The 17,544-nt window shown below is 46.8% G+C and overlaps 1 protein-coding gene across 1 annotated transcript in view; it reads left to right on the top strand.

The window, feature by feature from the left end:
• CLN5 (ceroid-lipofuscinosis, neuronal 5) overlaps nt 1–8,526 on the top strand; it is an 11,145-nt gene extending 2,619 nt beyond the window's left edge. The window contains exons 2-4 of the mRNA XM_015415027.1: nt 290–455; nt 4,808–5,033; nt 7,779–8,526. Of these exons, the coding sequence (XP_015270513.1) occupies nt 290–455; nt 4,808–5,033; nt 7,779–8,326 (940 nt within the window). The 3' untranslated portion in view covers nt 8,327–8,526. The remainder of the gene's footprint in view (nt 1–289; nt 456–4,807; nt 5,034–7,778) is intronic.
• The last annotated feature ends 9,018 nt before the right edge of the window (nt 8,527–17,544 follow it).

Raw genomic sequence — 17,544 nt, 5'->3', positions numbered from 1 at the left:
CTGGAGGGAAAACTGCCTATTTAGTTTGAATAGCCTGCCATGAACCCTGGGCATCCTGAAATGGCACATGAATATTTAGCACGGGATGTGTGGAGGAGCCCCGGCGTGGCTTGCTCTCCTCAGCGTTTCCCAGGAGGAGTGGTTCATGCTGCGTGTTCAAGTTACCGTACGGGCATGTGTGAGGTGGCCAGACGGGAACTCGTCGCCGGTGCAGGGAGGTTCCCGCTGCGAGCTTATTGTGTCCTAATAAAAGTGCCTTTTTAAACATCGCTATCTCAATTTAATGCAGGCGCTTTGATCACCGGCCTCCGGCAGATCCTTACTGCCAGGCTCGTTACACCTTCTGTCCAACTGGCTCTTCCATTCCGGTAATGAACGACAAAGACGTCTTCGAGGTGTATCGGATGCAAGCGCCCGTCTGGGAGTTCAAATACGGAGATCTCCTGGGCCGCCTGGTAAGCGGCTGTCTCTTCCCCCTCCCCATCCTTAGACTTTTACCACCGCCCACGTGAAGACACGTGGAGCTGCCTTACACTCGGGGGTCATTTCGTAGAAAAAAAGGTGCAGGAGCTCATTAGCATAACTTATTTGCATATGCCTCACCATCTGACATCACCGGAAGTGTGTCAGAAGGCAACACCCACCGCTCAGGCTCCAATGGACTGTTTTGGATTCCTAGCTATCGGGGGGGGGGGACATGCAGATCTGTCCTCACCAGAGGAGGGAGAGCTTGTACCTGAATAAAACTTGGTCTTAAAGGTGCCACTGGACTGTTTTGGACCGAGGGGCCGGGGGGGGGGCTCTGCAAATTACCTGGCTGCTTCCTGCTCTGACTGAGGGCTACTGGGAGCAGGGGGTGGGGCTTGTTGCATGTGCCCGCCCCCTGGGCTCTTTACTGCCAGAGTCATTAAGATGAGGAGAAGAAACATGAACGCACGAAGATGCCTTAGAGCGAAACAGATCCATCAAGAACAGTCTGGTCTACCCTGCCCAGCAGTGGCTTTCCAGGGTCTCAGGTTGAGGCCTTTCACTTCACCTGCTGCCAGATCTTTTAACTGGAGAGGCCGGGGGCTGAACCTGGGACCTTCTGCATGCCAATCAGAGCCATGGCCCGTTGTGACTGCCTTCCCCTTGGTCAGTATTGTCTACTCAGACGGACAGCAGCTCTCCAGGGTCTCAGGACGGAGGTATTTCTCGTCACCCACTGCCAGATCTTTTAACTGGAGAGGCCGGGAGTTGAACCTGGGACCTTCTGCGTACCAAGCAGGTGCCCTACCACTGAGCCATTAACCCATTGTGACTGCCTTCTCCTGGGTTAGCCAACTGCTCCAATCAAGGTCAGGATTGACCACTCAGACTGACAGCGGTTCTCCCGGGTCTCAGCCTGAGGCCCCTCCCCTGAAAAAGTACACCACATCAGCCTACTGGTATATGCACTCCCATGCACCTGATAAAGTGAGGCCTGATTCTCAAAATGCTTGTGCGGGGGGAAATTGTTAAGTCTCTAAAATGCCAGGGGACTCCTGGTTCTATTCCTGCCTTTCTCCTGGCCTCTTTGGGAATCTTCCTCACACTTTGGGATTATAAAAACCCAAAGCAATTCTTCACGCTTTATAACACTGAACGTTCAAGACAAATCAAAGCTGTTCTCCTGGGCCATGGTAACTACTGGCAAGGTACGATAACAGCATTAGTTTGTTTCTCTGGTTCTTAAGGTATCAAATCTATACAGTTTGTTTTTGCTTAGGGCTTGTCTACACATTAACAGCATGGTACAGCCTTCCAAGGAGCTGCGGTGGCTCAAGTGGTTAAGATGCTGAACTGCAGGCTGTGGAAGGTCAGTAGTTCAGCAGTTCGAGACCCGGGTGCCGCATGATGGAGTGAGCTCCCATCTCTAGTTCCAGCTCCTGCCAACCTAGCAGTTCGAAAGCAAGAAATTGCAAGTAGATAAATAGGGACCACTTCGGTGGGAAGGTAACAGCGTTCCATGCACCTTGGTGTTTAGTCATGCCGGCCACATGACGACGGAAACATCTTCGGACAGCGCTGGCTCTTCGGCTTTGAAACAGAGATGAGCACCGCAACCCCAGAGTCGGATTCGACTGGCTTTCGAGCAAGGGAACCTTTACCTTTACTTTACAGCCTTCCAAGAACCCTGCCGCTTTAGATGAAAGTAGCAGGAGGGAAATGCTATGTTATCGTACCTTTCCCATCATCCTTGACATCCTGCAATAAAACACCGTATTTATCCCAGTACAACACAATTAGTGCTCTGGCATTGCCAGTCCGGAGACTGTTTTTCAGCTGAAGTCCTGTGTGCGCGTCTCCGGTAGCGGAGTCCTTTGACTTCACTGAGAGGGTAGCTTAGAACAAACTTACGCAGTATCAGAAAATGGAGGTGCAGACAACTGGCATTCCGGCAATTCCAGTTAAAAAGATGACCTTGGAAAGGCCCTGCCGGAGATGGTCTCGGACAGATGCTGCCAGTTGCCGGGGGAGGCCGTCCTGGGCTCGATGGCCGGACACTGTGTAAGATTGCTTTGTACGGAAGTGGTTGCGTATTGTGAATCCTGATTATAAACTGGCTCACTCTTTCATCAGGCGTGCATTTAAATTCTGCATTTTAGAAGAAGAGGAGGAGATTGGATTTATACCCCGCCCTTCACTACCCAAAGGTGTCTCAGAGCGGCTTACAAACGCCTTTCCCTTCCCTTCCCTGCAACAGACACCCTGTGAGATAGGTGGGGCTGAGAGAGCTCTTGACAGAAACTGCTCTTTTTCAAGGACAGCTCTTGTCAGAACTATGGCTTGCCCAAGGTCATCCAGCAGGCACAAGTGGAGGAGAGGGGAATCAAACCCGGTTCTCCCAGATTAGAGTCCGTGCACTTAACCACCACACCAGACTGGTTTTAATTCCTTAATGAGCCCCTGTTTTGCAGCGCTGGCGTGTCTAAACCGGTTCTAATTTTAATGTATTTAGGCATGCTTAATTTGGCATCAGAATGGGCTGTCGCTTGCTGTTGCTTTGATCAATAGCTTTCTTTGGGCCGAGCATTTAAGCATACAAATATAAACAGCAATGGAGTCCGAGAAACGAGAAACTTGCAAATCTATCTGGTCTGTCCACTGAGAAAATGCAAGGGAAAGTTTTGGTCCACATTTCTGCTGAGAGCCAGTATGGTGTAGTGGTTAAGTGCACGGAATCTAATCTGGGAGGACCGGGTCTGTTTCCCCACTCCTCCTCTTGCAGCTGCTGGATGACCTTGGACAAGCCGTAGTTCTGGCAGAGCTGTTCTTGAAAAAGAGCCGTTTCTGTCAGAGCTCTCTCAGCCCCACCCACCTCACAGGGTGTCTGTTGTGGGGAGAGGAAGGGAAAGGCTCAAAAGAGCTCTCTTAGCCCCACCTACCTCACAGGGTGTCTGTTGGGGGGAGGGGAAGGAGTTTGTAAGCCTCTCTGAGACTCCAGAGTGAAGGGCGGGGTATAAATCCAGTCTCCTCCTCTTCTCCTCCCTGTCATGGGTGAGCCATAATGGGGGCAAACACACTGGCCTGGGGGCTGAAACCAAGCTGTGGGAGGAGGGAGGGCAAATGCCTCTGCCAGGGTCCCGGGGCGCCCATCCCAGGCTGAAGCTTCATTAGTATGATTTAAGACTTCAGAAACGATAGCGCCCAATCAGCCGTGCATGGTGAGTGTTTATGAGAAACACAGAAGAGTCCAGTAGGAGCTTAGAGAACCAACAAGATTTTGGGCTGTAAGCTGTCCAGAGTCAAGACTTTCACATACCTTCGGGACCGTCTCCTCCCACATGCCCCCAGAAGAATGCTGAGATCAGCTGATAACAATCTGCTGGTGATCCCCGGCCCTCGGGAGGTCCGGCTGTCCTCGACCAGGGCCATGGCCTTCTCGGTCCTGGCTCCGACCTGGTGGAACTCTCTGCCAAATGACATCAGAGCCCTGCGGGATCTTACACAATTCCGCAGGGCCTGTAAGGCAGAGATGTTCCGCCAGGCTTTTGGTCGAGGGCAGCAACGGGAGATTAAGACTGGCACCCTCTCCTTTTCCTTCTGTGGCCCCCCACATTCCCTACCCTGCCCTGCGAGAACAGCGGCGTGACCAGCGATGGGACGTTTATATTGCCATCTTGATGGGTTTTAATTTCTTGTTCCGATCAGTCATTTTAATTACAGATTAATGTATTTTTAAACGTCTAAAAGGTGGTTAGTCGCCCAGAGCCTGCTCTGCAGGGGTGGTTCATAAGTTTAATTAATTAAATAAATTAATTAATAAAAGCTCCCTTCATCAGATGCAAGTGGGAATGGAGATCCCGGAGTCCTTATCTTCTAGTCAGAAGGTGGGAGGGTTGCTGCCCCAGGAGGAAAACAGGATGCAGAGCTACAGTGCACGTTGTAATCCGCTTGACTAAAGCAGAGAAGAAATGCTTGGGGGCAGAAAATTAGCATCTGCAGTGAGACAAGAATCCGATGTCCCTGTTCTGCCCTGGGGGAGGTCCATTGTTTTAAATCCGTGAATGAACTCAAGCTCAGCGAACTGCGTGAATGAACTCGGGCTCGGCAGTCTATGAGAAACAAGTTCCTGGTCAAGGCTTACCAGGGCACAGTGGGTGAAGGACCACCAAATAGGAAGGCGCAACTGCTCCCCTTTGGGTGTGCACAGCGGCGTCTCTGAGCAGGAGTTCCCAGTTCAGCATGATGCACAGAAACCACTGCGTCCTCTTCTGAGAATCTTTCTCTGGGAATCATTTTTGGTCCATGGCTACAGAGGACCGGCTGTTCTCTTTCTTTTCAGAGAGTCATGCACGATGCGGTTGGTTTCAAGAGTTCGCTAACGGGGAAGAACTATACGATGGAATGGTACGAGATGTTCCAGCTGGGGAACTGCACGTTTCCGCACCTCCGCCCTGACGTGCCGGCCCCCTTTTGGTGCAATCAAGGGGCTGCCTGCTTTTACGAAGGGATCGACGACGCCCACTGGAAAGAGAATGGGAGTTTGGTTCTGGTTGCCACCGTTTCAGGTAAAAAACCCCAAACTTGCGCATTTAGGAGATATTTTTCTGGGGTTATTATTCTGGGGTTAACACACACAAAACACAGGCATTGTATCCACGTGTCTAGATCAGTGATGCTCATTCGGTGGCTCAGGATCCACCTGTGGCTCTTCTGAGCATTGTTCCCCAACATGGCACTTGCCCCATGGCTGTTTGAATTGATGGCAATTGCCAGTGTAGGTCTCTGTGAGCTGTGGAGTCAGTCCCACGGGTACAGATGATCTTAGGGCCCTTTTGTGTTCTGTGGAACTGTCAAGTTTGTATATTTTTAATATGCTAGTTGTGATAATTTCATGCCAAGTAAAAATGTCCATAGTCATATTTTATGTTCCTAAAGCAACAGAATGACTTTCAATCTAGAAAAAACAAAAGAAATGCTAATGTAGCATTTTTTCAATTTTTCCGAAACTTTCCGTTTTTTTTCTGAGCTTCAAAATTTCCGAAAATGTTACATCTCTAGTTTGGATTGATGGCAATTGCCAGTGTAGGCCTCTGTGAGCTGTGGAGTGAGTCCCACAGGTAAAGATGATCTTAGGGCCCTTTTGTGTTCTGTGGAACTGTCAAGTTTGCCTCCAGAAGTGTGTTTAGTGCACACGGACCCCTTCTCAACAGGAGCAATTTTCCTCTAGGAGTAAGGCTTTTTACTTTTGTGTTCTTCTTGACTGCTGTGCAAACCATGTAACAGCAGACACAGCCCGGACAGATGTGAGCTCATCCAAGTCTGGAAGCTGAGCAGGATTGGCCATAGGCAGGCCTTAGATGGGAGACCACGGATGAAGGCCAGGGTTGTTACACAGAGGAAGGCAGTGGCAATCCACCTCTGCTCGTCTCCTGCCTTGAAACGTCCAGCTTGATAAGAACATAAGAACATAAGAGACGCCAATGTTGGATCAGGCCAAAGGCCCATCCAGTCCAACACTCTGTGTCACACAGTGGCCAGAAATACCAGTGCCATCAGGAGGTCCAGCAGTGGGGCCAGGACATTAGAAGCCCCCTCCCACTGTTGACCCCCCCCAAGCACCAAGAAGACAGAGCATCACTTGCCCCAGAGCCCCTAGCTATACCTTGTGGCTAATAGCCACTGATGGACCTCTGCTCCATATGCTTATCTAATTCCCTTTTGAAGCCATCCATGCTTGTAGCACCCACCACTTCCTGTGGCAGTGAATTCCATGTGTTAATCACTCTTTGGGTGAAGAAGTACTTCCTTTTATCCGTTCTAACCCGACCGCTCTGCAGTTTCATGGAGTGCCCACGAGTTCTTGATAGTACTCAGTTATTGCCTGGAGCGGGGTAGCCTAGCCTAGCCCAATCTTGTTAGATCTCAAAAGCTAAGTAGGGTCGGCCCTGGTTGGTATTTGGATGGGAGACCACCAAGGAAGTCCAGGGTTGCTACGCAGAGGCAGGCCACAGCAAGCCACTTCTCTTGTCCGGAAAACCCTGCGGGGCTGCCATAAATCGGCTGCAAGTCACTGGCCAAAAAAAAAAAGAAGAAAGAAAAGCAAACCATTCCTGTTTCTTGCTGATTTTGGCCCAGAAGAAGGGTTGGCTGTCTCGCGATCCTAGTAGATACGGCAACCTAAAAAAAAATTCTGCATTTCAAAGCAGCGTTTTATGCAGTGGATCTAGCTCAACTCCTAAACTGTCTGCACAGTCTTTCAAGCGCCCTAGAGGTAACATAACGAAATGACTTCTGGAGTAGAGTTAATCAGTGGCAGCAGACACTCCGGGTCCCTTTAAACCCCTGCTTTCTGTTCTTCATGAAAGCTGCAAAAACAGCTGAGCGGCAGGGAGATGCTCCCCACCTTTCACCTGTTTAAGGGGCTTGCAGGGCCACAAACCAAATTCGCAACCAACCAAACCACATTTCCCTAGTTCGTGCCCATCCCTAGTTGGGACACAATCTCGTGTTTGCCTGTGTTAGGAGGGAATAAGAGGAAGAACCCTGTGCTTCCCAGAGAGGCAGAGGTGGCATCAAGGGATTGTGGAGGGGAGGGTACATGAAAAACAGGGCCAATCCACACACTTACGACGGCCTCAAATCCACAAAGTGCAACTTTTCCTACCGTCACTTAAGTCTTTCTGTCTTGGTCACCTGTAACTTCTCTGTTGTGTGGCGCAGCTCGAACAGGAGGTCGGGCAAGCTGCTCGTGCGCAAGGCATGGTTACTCAGTGGCAAAGTGCCAGGCTTGTCCTCAGACTGCTATTTGGCCTTTGGCTCATGCTAGATTACCTGTCAGCCACACTCCAATCAGAATTATGCATCCAGTTCTTTGGAGATGCAGAATAAAAGTATTTCGTTCAGCTGGTTGAGAATTTCAGCTTTTATTTATTTTTATTTTTTAAAGCAAGCTTCTAGTCTTTATGGTTACAAAGACTAATTTGCTGATGCACCGCCAGTCACATTTTCCACTTAAAAGACACAGGCGAGAGAAACAAAGCCAACAGCCGGCCATTTGCTGTTAAACCTCATGCATGCAAAAGGGTGGCTGAATAAGATAATAGGCAGGGTTTTAATGCCTGGCATAGCTCCTGCCACCTCCCTGTGACTGGAAAAAGCAGGCCTCATGCAGATAAAGAAAAATTGCAAACTAGCACACTGCTAGACATCCGCTACTATTAGGGAATGGATGCTGCCTCTTCTCCCTCTCAGGTGACACTACTGAACTGTTTTTTTTGTTTCTCTCTGCCCAACCCCACCCCCCTCTCTAGGTGCTATGTTTAACCAGATGGCAAAATGGGTGGATTACGACAACAGAACTGGAATTTACTATGAGACCTGGGTGGTCAAAGAGAGTCCAGAGGAACAGGCCAGGGTATGGTTTGAGGCCTACGAGTGCTCCAAATTTGTCCTAAGGCTGTATCAACAACTGGCGGACATGGGAGCAGTTTTCAAAAAGATACAAACCAATTACACCACCCTTACGGTCTTCAGCGGAGAGCCCACTTGTCTCGGGAACGAAACCTCCATCTTTGGACCCCGAGGCGACAAGACGCTCGCCCTGGCGATCAGAGACTTCTATTCTCTCTTCACACCCCATCATTCAGTCAAAGAATTCTTGAGAAACTTCTGGAGAATAGTCAACGAAGTGATTCTGAAGCGTCACTTCTACCTGTTCTACAACATGGAATACTGGTTCTTACCCGTGAAATTTCCTTTTGTCAAAATAGCCTATGAGGAAATCCCCTTGCCTAGTTCAAAAGCCAGGAGACTGAATCCCCCATCACAAAGGACATCGGCAGATACAACCCGGTTGTGAAAACAGTCAACGCTCTCGTGAATGTCTTTTATTTCTATCAGGAGAGCGCCCCCAGGAAGATTTAATTTACAATCCATCCTGTCTTGTCTTGCACTGAGTAAGAGCAGGAGAGTCTTTTATATACTGAGTTGATTCACGTCTACAGCAATGTTCCCTCTAAGCTGTGAAGTCCTGTGAGCAAAAATTCTACTTTGTGAGCTACTGGCAGTACAGTTGTCAGCAAGTAATTTGGCTGCTGCATCAATTAGTTTGCTCTGGAGCCCTCCCTCCTGAGCTAAGATAAAAATGTGTGAGCTGGAGGCTAAGAAACAGTGAGCTAGCTCACACTAACTCAGCTTAGAGGGAACAGTGGTCTACAGTACTGTAAGACAGTAAGCAGCTGGGCGTGCTCCTTGGGCGTACTCTTCCAAAGTGGTGCCTTATGCCTGGTGGAGACCAATTGTTTAATTAAGCATTCAAACCAGAAGTGGCCGGTGTAAATACCGTGTGACAGCACTTCCTAAGCAACGAAGTCATCAGAACTGTTCACAGTGGACAACTTGGCACAGAAGGAGCTATGCGAGTTTTGCTTCTGCACCAGGAGTATATGGATTTGGACATTTCTGTGTGTGCAAGGATACCCCTGTGGAGCACAATTTTCTTGCCTCCTGTTCCTGTGGCAGCCACAGATCCCCCCCTGAAGTCTTGTTCTCGGGGGTCCTCTCTGTGGGAGGTGGGATAATGAGGCTCTCCTTCGTGTAGAGGTGAAAGAACAATCTGGGTCTAGACAAGAAGGCCGACAGAAATAAGTTCCCTTAATTGTTTTAGATCCAGAGGGGTTTGCCGTGTGAGTCTGCTGCTGCAAAATAGTAAAAAAAAGCCCAGTAGCACCTTTAAAATTAACAAACTTTATTGTAGCACAAGCTTTCGAGAAACACAGCTCTCTTCACTGGCCAAGAGAGCTGTGTTTCTCGAAGGCTGATGCTACAATAAAGTTTGTTCATCTCAAAGGTGCTACTGGCTTTTTACTTAATTATTTTGTAATTTATGGCCAGGTTTGCCTGTTCGTGTCACATCTCGGAGGCTAAGCAGGGTCAGCCCTTCTTAGTTCTCGGATGGGAGACCACCAAGGCAGGCCAGGGTTGCTTAGCAGAGGCAGGCCGTGGCAAACCACCTCTGAACGTCTCTCGCCTTCAAAACCCTACAGAGCTACTCCAAGTCAGCTGCAGCTTATCTTCCACCATCCATTTAGAGCCACTCTGTTGACTGAAAGTGGTGGTTTGGATCTTACAGAGTGCGCTCGTTTAGAAAAAGCTTCTCTATGAACACGCCCGTAGGTTGATTAATAGGTAAAGCCGACTCCCCAGTTGCTCTTCACGGCAAAGAGGGCCTTGCTTATAAAATGCAACTTCCCGCTCAGCCATGCTCACACAAGTTGATTTCTGCATAACTCTGTTGAACAGATTCTCGGAAGTTTATGCCTTGAAACTCTTGTTGGTCTTCAAGGTGTTACTGTCAAACCTAATTGTCCTATGCAGACCCACATGGCTGACCTCTGGAACAATCTGCCACATGGGCATCAGGAGAGAAAACTATGAATAAGGAATTTAGAAATTTAATGGGGGTTTGAGTGTTTTTTAAAATTAGAAGCAATCATTCTTCAGGTTTTGATTCCATTGTGTGGAAGAAAAATGGATGCCTTAAAACCTCTTCGGTGCCTCTCCTCCCTTCCCCCAAAATCTGGGATTAGGATATTAAAGGACAGAACAGGTGTAATAATCCAGCAGGTTTAAACTCCAGAAACTTTCACTACGGCAGAAGTAGGAGACCAAAGGGAGGGGGCAGAATATCCAGGTAGTGGTAAACCTAATCCCCTCATTTACAGACAGAAGGTCTTTGGCACGACCTCAAGAAAACTGTCCAGGATAATTTTCTCCAGCATACCTTTCCCTCGCTAGGCAACAACAACAACAACACATTTAACTACTGTGCATTTCTAGGTTAGAGGAAATGATTTGCAGGAAGGCAGCAGTTTAGGAATCTGCCGTTTTGACAATTAAGGCAACAAGTAATTGGTCTCCCTCGCCCCACCCTGCCTCCCCAACAGTTTTGAATTTTACCCGTGTCTTCTGCTGTGAGGCATCTCTTGAGATAAGGAAGAAGCTAATTAAAGCAGCAAAGGTATGGCCATAAATCACTTCTCTCAGGACAGCTGGAGCTGTGCTGTTTTGCAGATAGGTGGCTATTTCAAAGATTCCAGTGCTGGCCTGCTTGTGATAATTTACGGCACATGTAAAAAGGTACTCAAAACTCAACTACTTTTTGCTTTTTTAAAAAAATAGTGCACCCCTAAGCCGAGTTACACCCTTTTAGGCCTATTGACTTTAACAGATATAGAAGGAGATAACACTGTTTAGGATTCCACTGGGTCTGGCAAATATCTCATTTCTCCAAAGCTACACAATTACAGCTACACACAGATACTATGTAGAACTAATACTATTAATGCCGCTGTTCAGTGTCGTATCACCAGGTTCCCCCACATGACAGCACTGACCCCAGTCTATGACACCTTCACGCTCTAGCCAATGAAGCGCGTTTGTGATCAGAACCTTGGTAATCCTTGTATTCCCCACCCACCCCAATCATGAAGTCATGTACGCCCCTAACCATCCTAGTTATGGGCCTAACCCCTGGACTGTTCCACACCTGTTCATAACAATCAAGACGGGAGGAACTGTCTGAAGCTCTGGCACAGCAGTCACCAGCCTTTCCGGATCCATCCCTACCCCCCCGCCCCCGGGGGAAGCAGTATGGGGCCCACCGGGCTGCAACACGTGATAGGAAGTCATGTGACAGGAAGGGGAGCCAGTTATAACCTGGTTGGCGTCAAGGATAGCCGCAGCAGACCCAAGAGGCAGGAGACCCATGGCGAACAACAAGTGTGTTGTAGGGAGGGGACAACCCAACACAAGTAGGTTTATTGTGTTTTCATGCACACAAAATAGCTCAACTTGCTTTCTCCTTTCTCACCATGCATTCCCAGGAACCTCATTCTGCCACCACTCAGCCCAGCCTTCTACATAGACACACAGCATTTTTTTCAGAGGAGGTTCTATATCCCATACACTTGCATGGAGCACTGAAAGGCCAAAGGGCTGGTGGAGAAAGAGACAAATAAGACCTTTTACAGGGAAAGGGGGCTCTGTGCCGTGCTGCAAGCATCTGTGCTGAGCATTTGAGGCCAGATTGTTTGGGGGGGAGGGGGGACCGACAAAACAGAGGCGCTCAAGTTCACCTGTGCTAAAAAAAACAACCACCCAAACCCCTCTTTACCACTCAGTGAGCTCACCATACCAGTCTCCTAGCTCCTCTCACCATGGCATGCAAAAGAGCTGGATGGCACAGCGCCCCTTGCTTTGCAACACAGACACACTAGCAGCAAAAAGGAAAGCTCGACAGGAGCTCACCCTTCCAGCAATTGGGCCCTTCTGATGCTGGTCCAGGAAGTTCCAACAATTGCTCCGTACAGGTGCAGAACCCGATTGTGGGAATGTGCAGAGTCCGACACATGCTGTTTATGAGACGACAAAAGGAGAAATGCTCTCAGCTCATCACAGCAGCTCCACTGTAATAAAAAATGGCACTCCCTCTTGTGGAACACACACCGGACAAGGACATCCAAGCTGGTCTGCTTGCACGGTCTATCTACAGAATTCAACTGGGGGTACAGAATGGCAACCTGTACCCCATACACTCTGTCCTGCTAGAACAGCTGGATCCATGTAGCCCAAAGAGCAATTTCTTTCTAACACTGAGCAGCTCATAGGCAGGATGCTCTCTGGTTTGTCCTGTATCCATTGGACAATTTTATTATATGACCAGGAGCTCTGGTATTACGAGAACGAAATACCTTTTTTTAAAAATGACATTCATTAATTTAATAAACCTGTCATGTTTTTCCATCAAATAATCATCGCTTCTGATAAAACAATCCAGATGTTTTAATTCTTCCTCGTAGAGAAGGTGCGCCAAACTCTTGGCCAATTTCTTCCATTCCCATTTCTAGCTTGGTATCTTTTGCAATCATGACCAGAACTGTCCCCCAGGATTTCAAAGACAGCCACTGCACAGGTTTCCATAAAGGAAATACGATAATAACAATACACTACTTTTACTAACAGGCACTGATATGGAATACGCCCTTTCTGGTGTTGCTACACATATCACGTTGATGTTTTCACTGAGATATCCACCGTTACTCCCAAATCTCTTCCTTGGTCAGTCAATTCAGTTCCCATCAGTGAAGCTGCCGTCTTTCTGCCCTAGGGGGCGCTGCTTGCTTGCATTTTGCTTGTGTCGCTGCAATTCTGAGCAATCTGGTATCGTCTGCAAACTGTGTCCACTTCCCCCCCACCCCGATCATTTACGAAGAAACAGAACTGTTCCCAATACAGGTTTTCTTGGAGAACTCCAGAGTTTATTTCTCCCCACTAGGAGAAATTTCCCCATTAAAGCCTGTGCAAGGAAGGACACACGAGCACAGAGCTTTGGTGTGTCTTCAACAGGAGCTATCACTAGATCAAGGTACTGTTATGTTTAGCATATAGGCTATAGTGGTGGGCTACCATGTACACAGGATCTACCTTGGGAACTTGGCATCTCACGCAAGTTAACTCTCATAATTTCAGGAAGAAAAGAGAACATTGTGAGCCATTATTATTATGGACTGGAGTTTTCATATTGATCTGCAGAGCTTTACTGAAACCTGGGTACTAAGAGGTTGATAAGAGGCTGGGTTAGAGTCTGTTACAGAGGTCTGCTCTCTTGGCCATCGCTCCTCCTCCTTGCCATATAAACCCCTTTTCTGCCATAAAGTCACAGCTGACTTGTGGTGAGCTTTTTCCAAGGCAAGAGAAAAACAGGGATGATTTGCCACTGTCTGCCTCTGTGTAGCGACCTTTGACTTCCTTGGAGGTTTCCCATCCAAATGTTAACCAGGACTGACCACTGCTTAATTTCCAAGAAATGATGAGATCCGTCTAGCCTTGGCTATCCAGGTCAGGGCATAAGCTTTATTAACTACCCCAAAATTAACTCCCCCCCCTCCCTTTTATCACCTTAGCCCTGCCCTCCATCTCACATTCTTTGAATACCTTAAGTAAAAGAGTACATCTGTTCAAATTCAATATTTACACATTTATTCAGATGCAAAATTCACAGCCTTGCCTATCATTTTTGTTGGGAGTAAACTTCACAATACAGATTTAAAGGAAGTTGAAAAATAATTTTTTCCCATACAATCATGACCAGTTTCAGAATCACTATTGCTAGTCTCGTTAAACACATTAAACTGTAAAATGCCTTTGGCCAAGAACGATTAAAGTACTGCTAATATGTACTACAGCCCTTGAAAATAGTTACAAGAACCCTATTACATTTTACTACACAGGCTATGTGTTGGATCAAGAACATCGTGGCTTCTAGGTATCAATCAGTTCTACGTGGGCCAGAATCCCAAGAGCTCTGCCTGAGAAGGCAATGCTGTGCATGCATGAGACAAAGAGACAACTATCTGGAGCCCACCCACCCCCTTCGCCATGCCTGTTTCCTCTTTCTAACAAATCTGAGGTTCAAGAGCTTGCATGTGATGGATGATAAGTGTACATGACACAATCAGAATGAGGGGGAAGGGAGACCAACAGAACCAAAACAAGCTGTGTCTACAGGCAGACTGGAAGCAGGAGGTGAAACTTTCCCCAACTACTATTTCAGAACAGAGAAAGGATGACAAAACACAAATGGCAAGATTCACATGTACGGTTTTTAACATGTTTGGGAATGTTCCATTACTTATTAAAAGTTGTATAATAATAAAAGGGGGCAGGAGATAAGGGAAAATGCACAACACGTAACAACACGGCATAGGTAAGGGTTATTACATATTACTGGGAGAGGGGGAGAAGTCAAGAGGCATTCCCGTGTCATTCATAGTGTGGACTTCTGGACGGCTGGTACAGCACAGGCATGAAGACTGACAAGTGTGGGGGGCGGCATAATTGGAGCTAACTTGAATGGGTCTTGAATGGGTGCGCAAAAAAAAATAATCCGGTATTTTTCGGCTTTGGGTATATCAGAACTGAAAAATACCGGTAAATGCTGAATTTCCCCAGTCCAATCCCAGTAACGTATTTGGCTTGGGGAAATATTTAGTATCCCTGAATATCTTTGGGTCTGATATACACCACCGGAGGGAAAGGAGGCCTGTTAAAATGCTGTCTTTCCCTCTGGCAGCCCATAGGGATTTCCTTGTCAATTTCACTCCCCACTAGTCAGCTGTGAGTGAAATTGACAAGGGAAAGCCTCTGCTCTCTGCCTTCCCTTTCCTAGCTGATATGGGGTAGCTGGAGAAGAGCAGGCAGGGAGCCCAGGAATGTTTAAAATGCCTTTCCTTCCAATCCGGGGAGGGAAAGAAAGGCATTGAAACCCCCCCCCCCACTTTCCCTCCCTTCTCAGAGTTTCTCCGCAGTAGTGGAGAGGCTCAGAGAGGGAAGGGAGGGGGAGGAGGCATGCTTCCATGCCTGTCCTCCTTCCCTTCCCCAGCCCGCTTGCCGCAGTGGGCTGGCTGGAGAAGGAAAGGGCAGGCAGATTTAAAATGCCTTTCTTTCTCTCTCCGATCTGGGGAAAGAAAGAGAAAATTCCTTTCTTTCCCTCCCCGATGTCTAGGAGGGAAAGAAAGGCATTTGAACCCAACAGCTGACTGGCGGCTGTTAGGTTTTTCAGTATAGCAAAATGAACCCCCCCAAAAAAGCCAGATAATTTCAACCTTTTTGGGTTCTGCTATACCGGTAGCCGAATACAGATCAAAATCTGTATTCGGCTTGTATGATACCTGAAAAATACCAACAAGGTATTTTTTTGGTTCGGCTATTGCCGAATGCACACCCCTAGTCTTGAATTATGCCTGTATGGGGCCTTTTAAAGGAGAAGGAATACTTCATGCAGAACAACTTTATCTAGAGACAAGCCACCTGCTCTTATATTTGATATATAAGCCCAACAGTTCACCTATCCAAAGCCAGAAGGATCAATACGTTAGATTTAAATAGAACTTCTTATCAGTAGCTTTGCAAATAAGCAACAAACCTACAAAAGGATGTCAGTCAACTACTGACTAGGGTGAGGGACACAGTTACAAAACTTAGTTTGTCTGGAAACCTTTTCAACTTGGCCCAAGTAAGTAGCTCTGTAGAGACTGCATGGGAGCCACTTCCCTGGTATGCTCTGACATCACGGCACTGACTATATCAAGGAACCCTATGGGTGGGGCAAATGACTTAGCTCCTTCCCATGAAAGCATCATATCCTCCCATTCTCCCCCATCAACTATGAAGAACAGCACCTTTCACCTAGTCCATATGGTTTTCCATTCAGAAGTTAGGAGAATAACACAAGCAATCTAAGAATTGGCTCCCACTCCGCTGCACAGAGCCATCTTAATTTCTGAAGATCTGGGCTCTGCGTTAGTGACTCTGTATTTCGGATAACAAAGGAAGGATCATATAGACAAAGAGAACAGAATGTTTGCTCTCCTCAGGTTCTACCAATACTTCACCACCACTCAGCCTTTCAAAGACACGGATCGGCATTTTGCAGTTCAAGCAAACTAGCCATTTCAGCTAGTTTGACAGGATCCAGACAACTGGCCTGTGGATTAACCCACACAAACACACATACACACCAGAACTTCGTGCAGTATCAAACCCTATTCTTGCAACTGAGGTGAATGTCCAAGAACAGCAACGGACAACTGAAAATTCTTAACTCAAAAGAATTGTGATTGTTTAGTTATGCCATAAAGAGCACACAGTTGTCAAAGAATCAAGGACTGAAAGGTACACACACAAGCAGAAATTAAGAAATTTTCAAACACACACGGACCCAGTACATTTTAAGACCAAAAGGATGTTAAGTGCACACTGAACAAGCTGAAATAAAGTCTGCCTACTCCACAAAGTAATTCTTCAGCTTTTACATGAATATGTCTAGGCCACTGAGCAGTTTCCTTTGGAATTAGACTCTTTTTAAGAACACCTCACTGCTCCCATTTATCTCTACATACAGTGCATATACAGTAATAAAGCAGTTTTATTTATTAATTACACACACACCAAATCCATATTCACAAGGCTAGGTTTTGTTTTGAATCTAAAAAAGGATTGGGGAAGGGAGGAGTGAAATTTTATCATTTACTCTGTGTGCTGTGTAGCCTACCACTCCACTTAATATACTTTATGATCAAAACAAAAATACCCCAAAGAAAGAAGTACAAGGAGACTCAAGCCATCCACTTTATATATACATATTTCTGGATATACATATTTCTGGAGAAACATAAATTTGCTGTTCTGTAAAGATAATTTTACCAGTAAAGCCATGTTTCTTTTCAAATACCAAAGGGTCTTTAAAAACAATGAATTCAGAAATTCAAAATCATAACATTCTTCAGACTTTGAAGACATGCGCTGTAATCTTGCCAAGCAGTGTATGAAAACTGCTGTTTGAACAACTGAACGCTAAAGCCTCCTGAATCGACGTCTAGGTTTCCTGTCTCATTACCAATTCTGATTTCTCCACGCCTACTAACCCTTTGCATATCAGACCCAATCCAATCATGCCTGCTATTGTTGTTCTGCACCTGAAATCACTCCACTTTTCAAGATATAAGGACAGATGAACTGACATTCTAGCTGTATCTGAAGCAGTGAGCAGTGACTCACAAAAGCTTATAACCTGCCACAAATTTTGTTCGACTTTAAGGTGCTACTGGACTTGCCCTTTTCTATTGCTACAGACAGACAAACACAGCTACCCATCTTGATCTGCCTCCCAGCCTCTCTGGCTAATGAAAGTAATGTAACAATTCTTTAGATCATGACTTTTCCTAAGACTCAAGACTGCAATACTGGTCAAGTGTTACTACAAGAGACACAAGCTGTCCAACTAAGACACTAGGAGCTCCCCAAACCCATTGCCACTTACCCTTCCAGCAGCCAGTACCCTTCTCCCTTTACACTTGAAAATCGCTTATTACATTTAAAATTTATGTACAAATGTTTGGCTTGCTCTGATATTAGAAAATAGACATATCATTACTAAAGTCAATCTGGTAAAGCCATTAGCTTGAGAAAAACCCACAGATCTCCCTCATCAAAACACAGTATAGTTCTGTCAGAATA

The sequence above is a fragment of the Gekko japonicus genome, unplaced genomic scaffold, assembly GCF_001447785.1.
Source record: "Gekko japonicus isolate JY-2015 unplaced genomic scaffold, Gekko_japonicus_V1.1 scaffold5652, whole genome shotgun sequence".
Taxonomy (NCBI): Eukaryota; Metazoa; Chordata; class Lepidosauria; order Squamata; family Gekkonidae; genus Gekko; species Gekko japonicus.
This window is presented reverse-complemented; position numbering and strand designations above follow the sequence as displayed.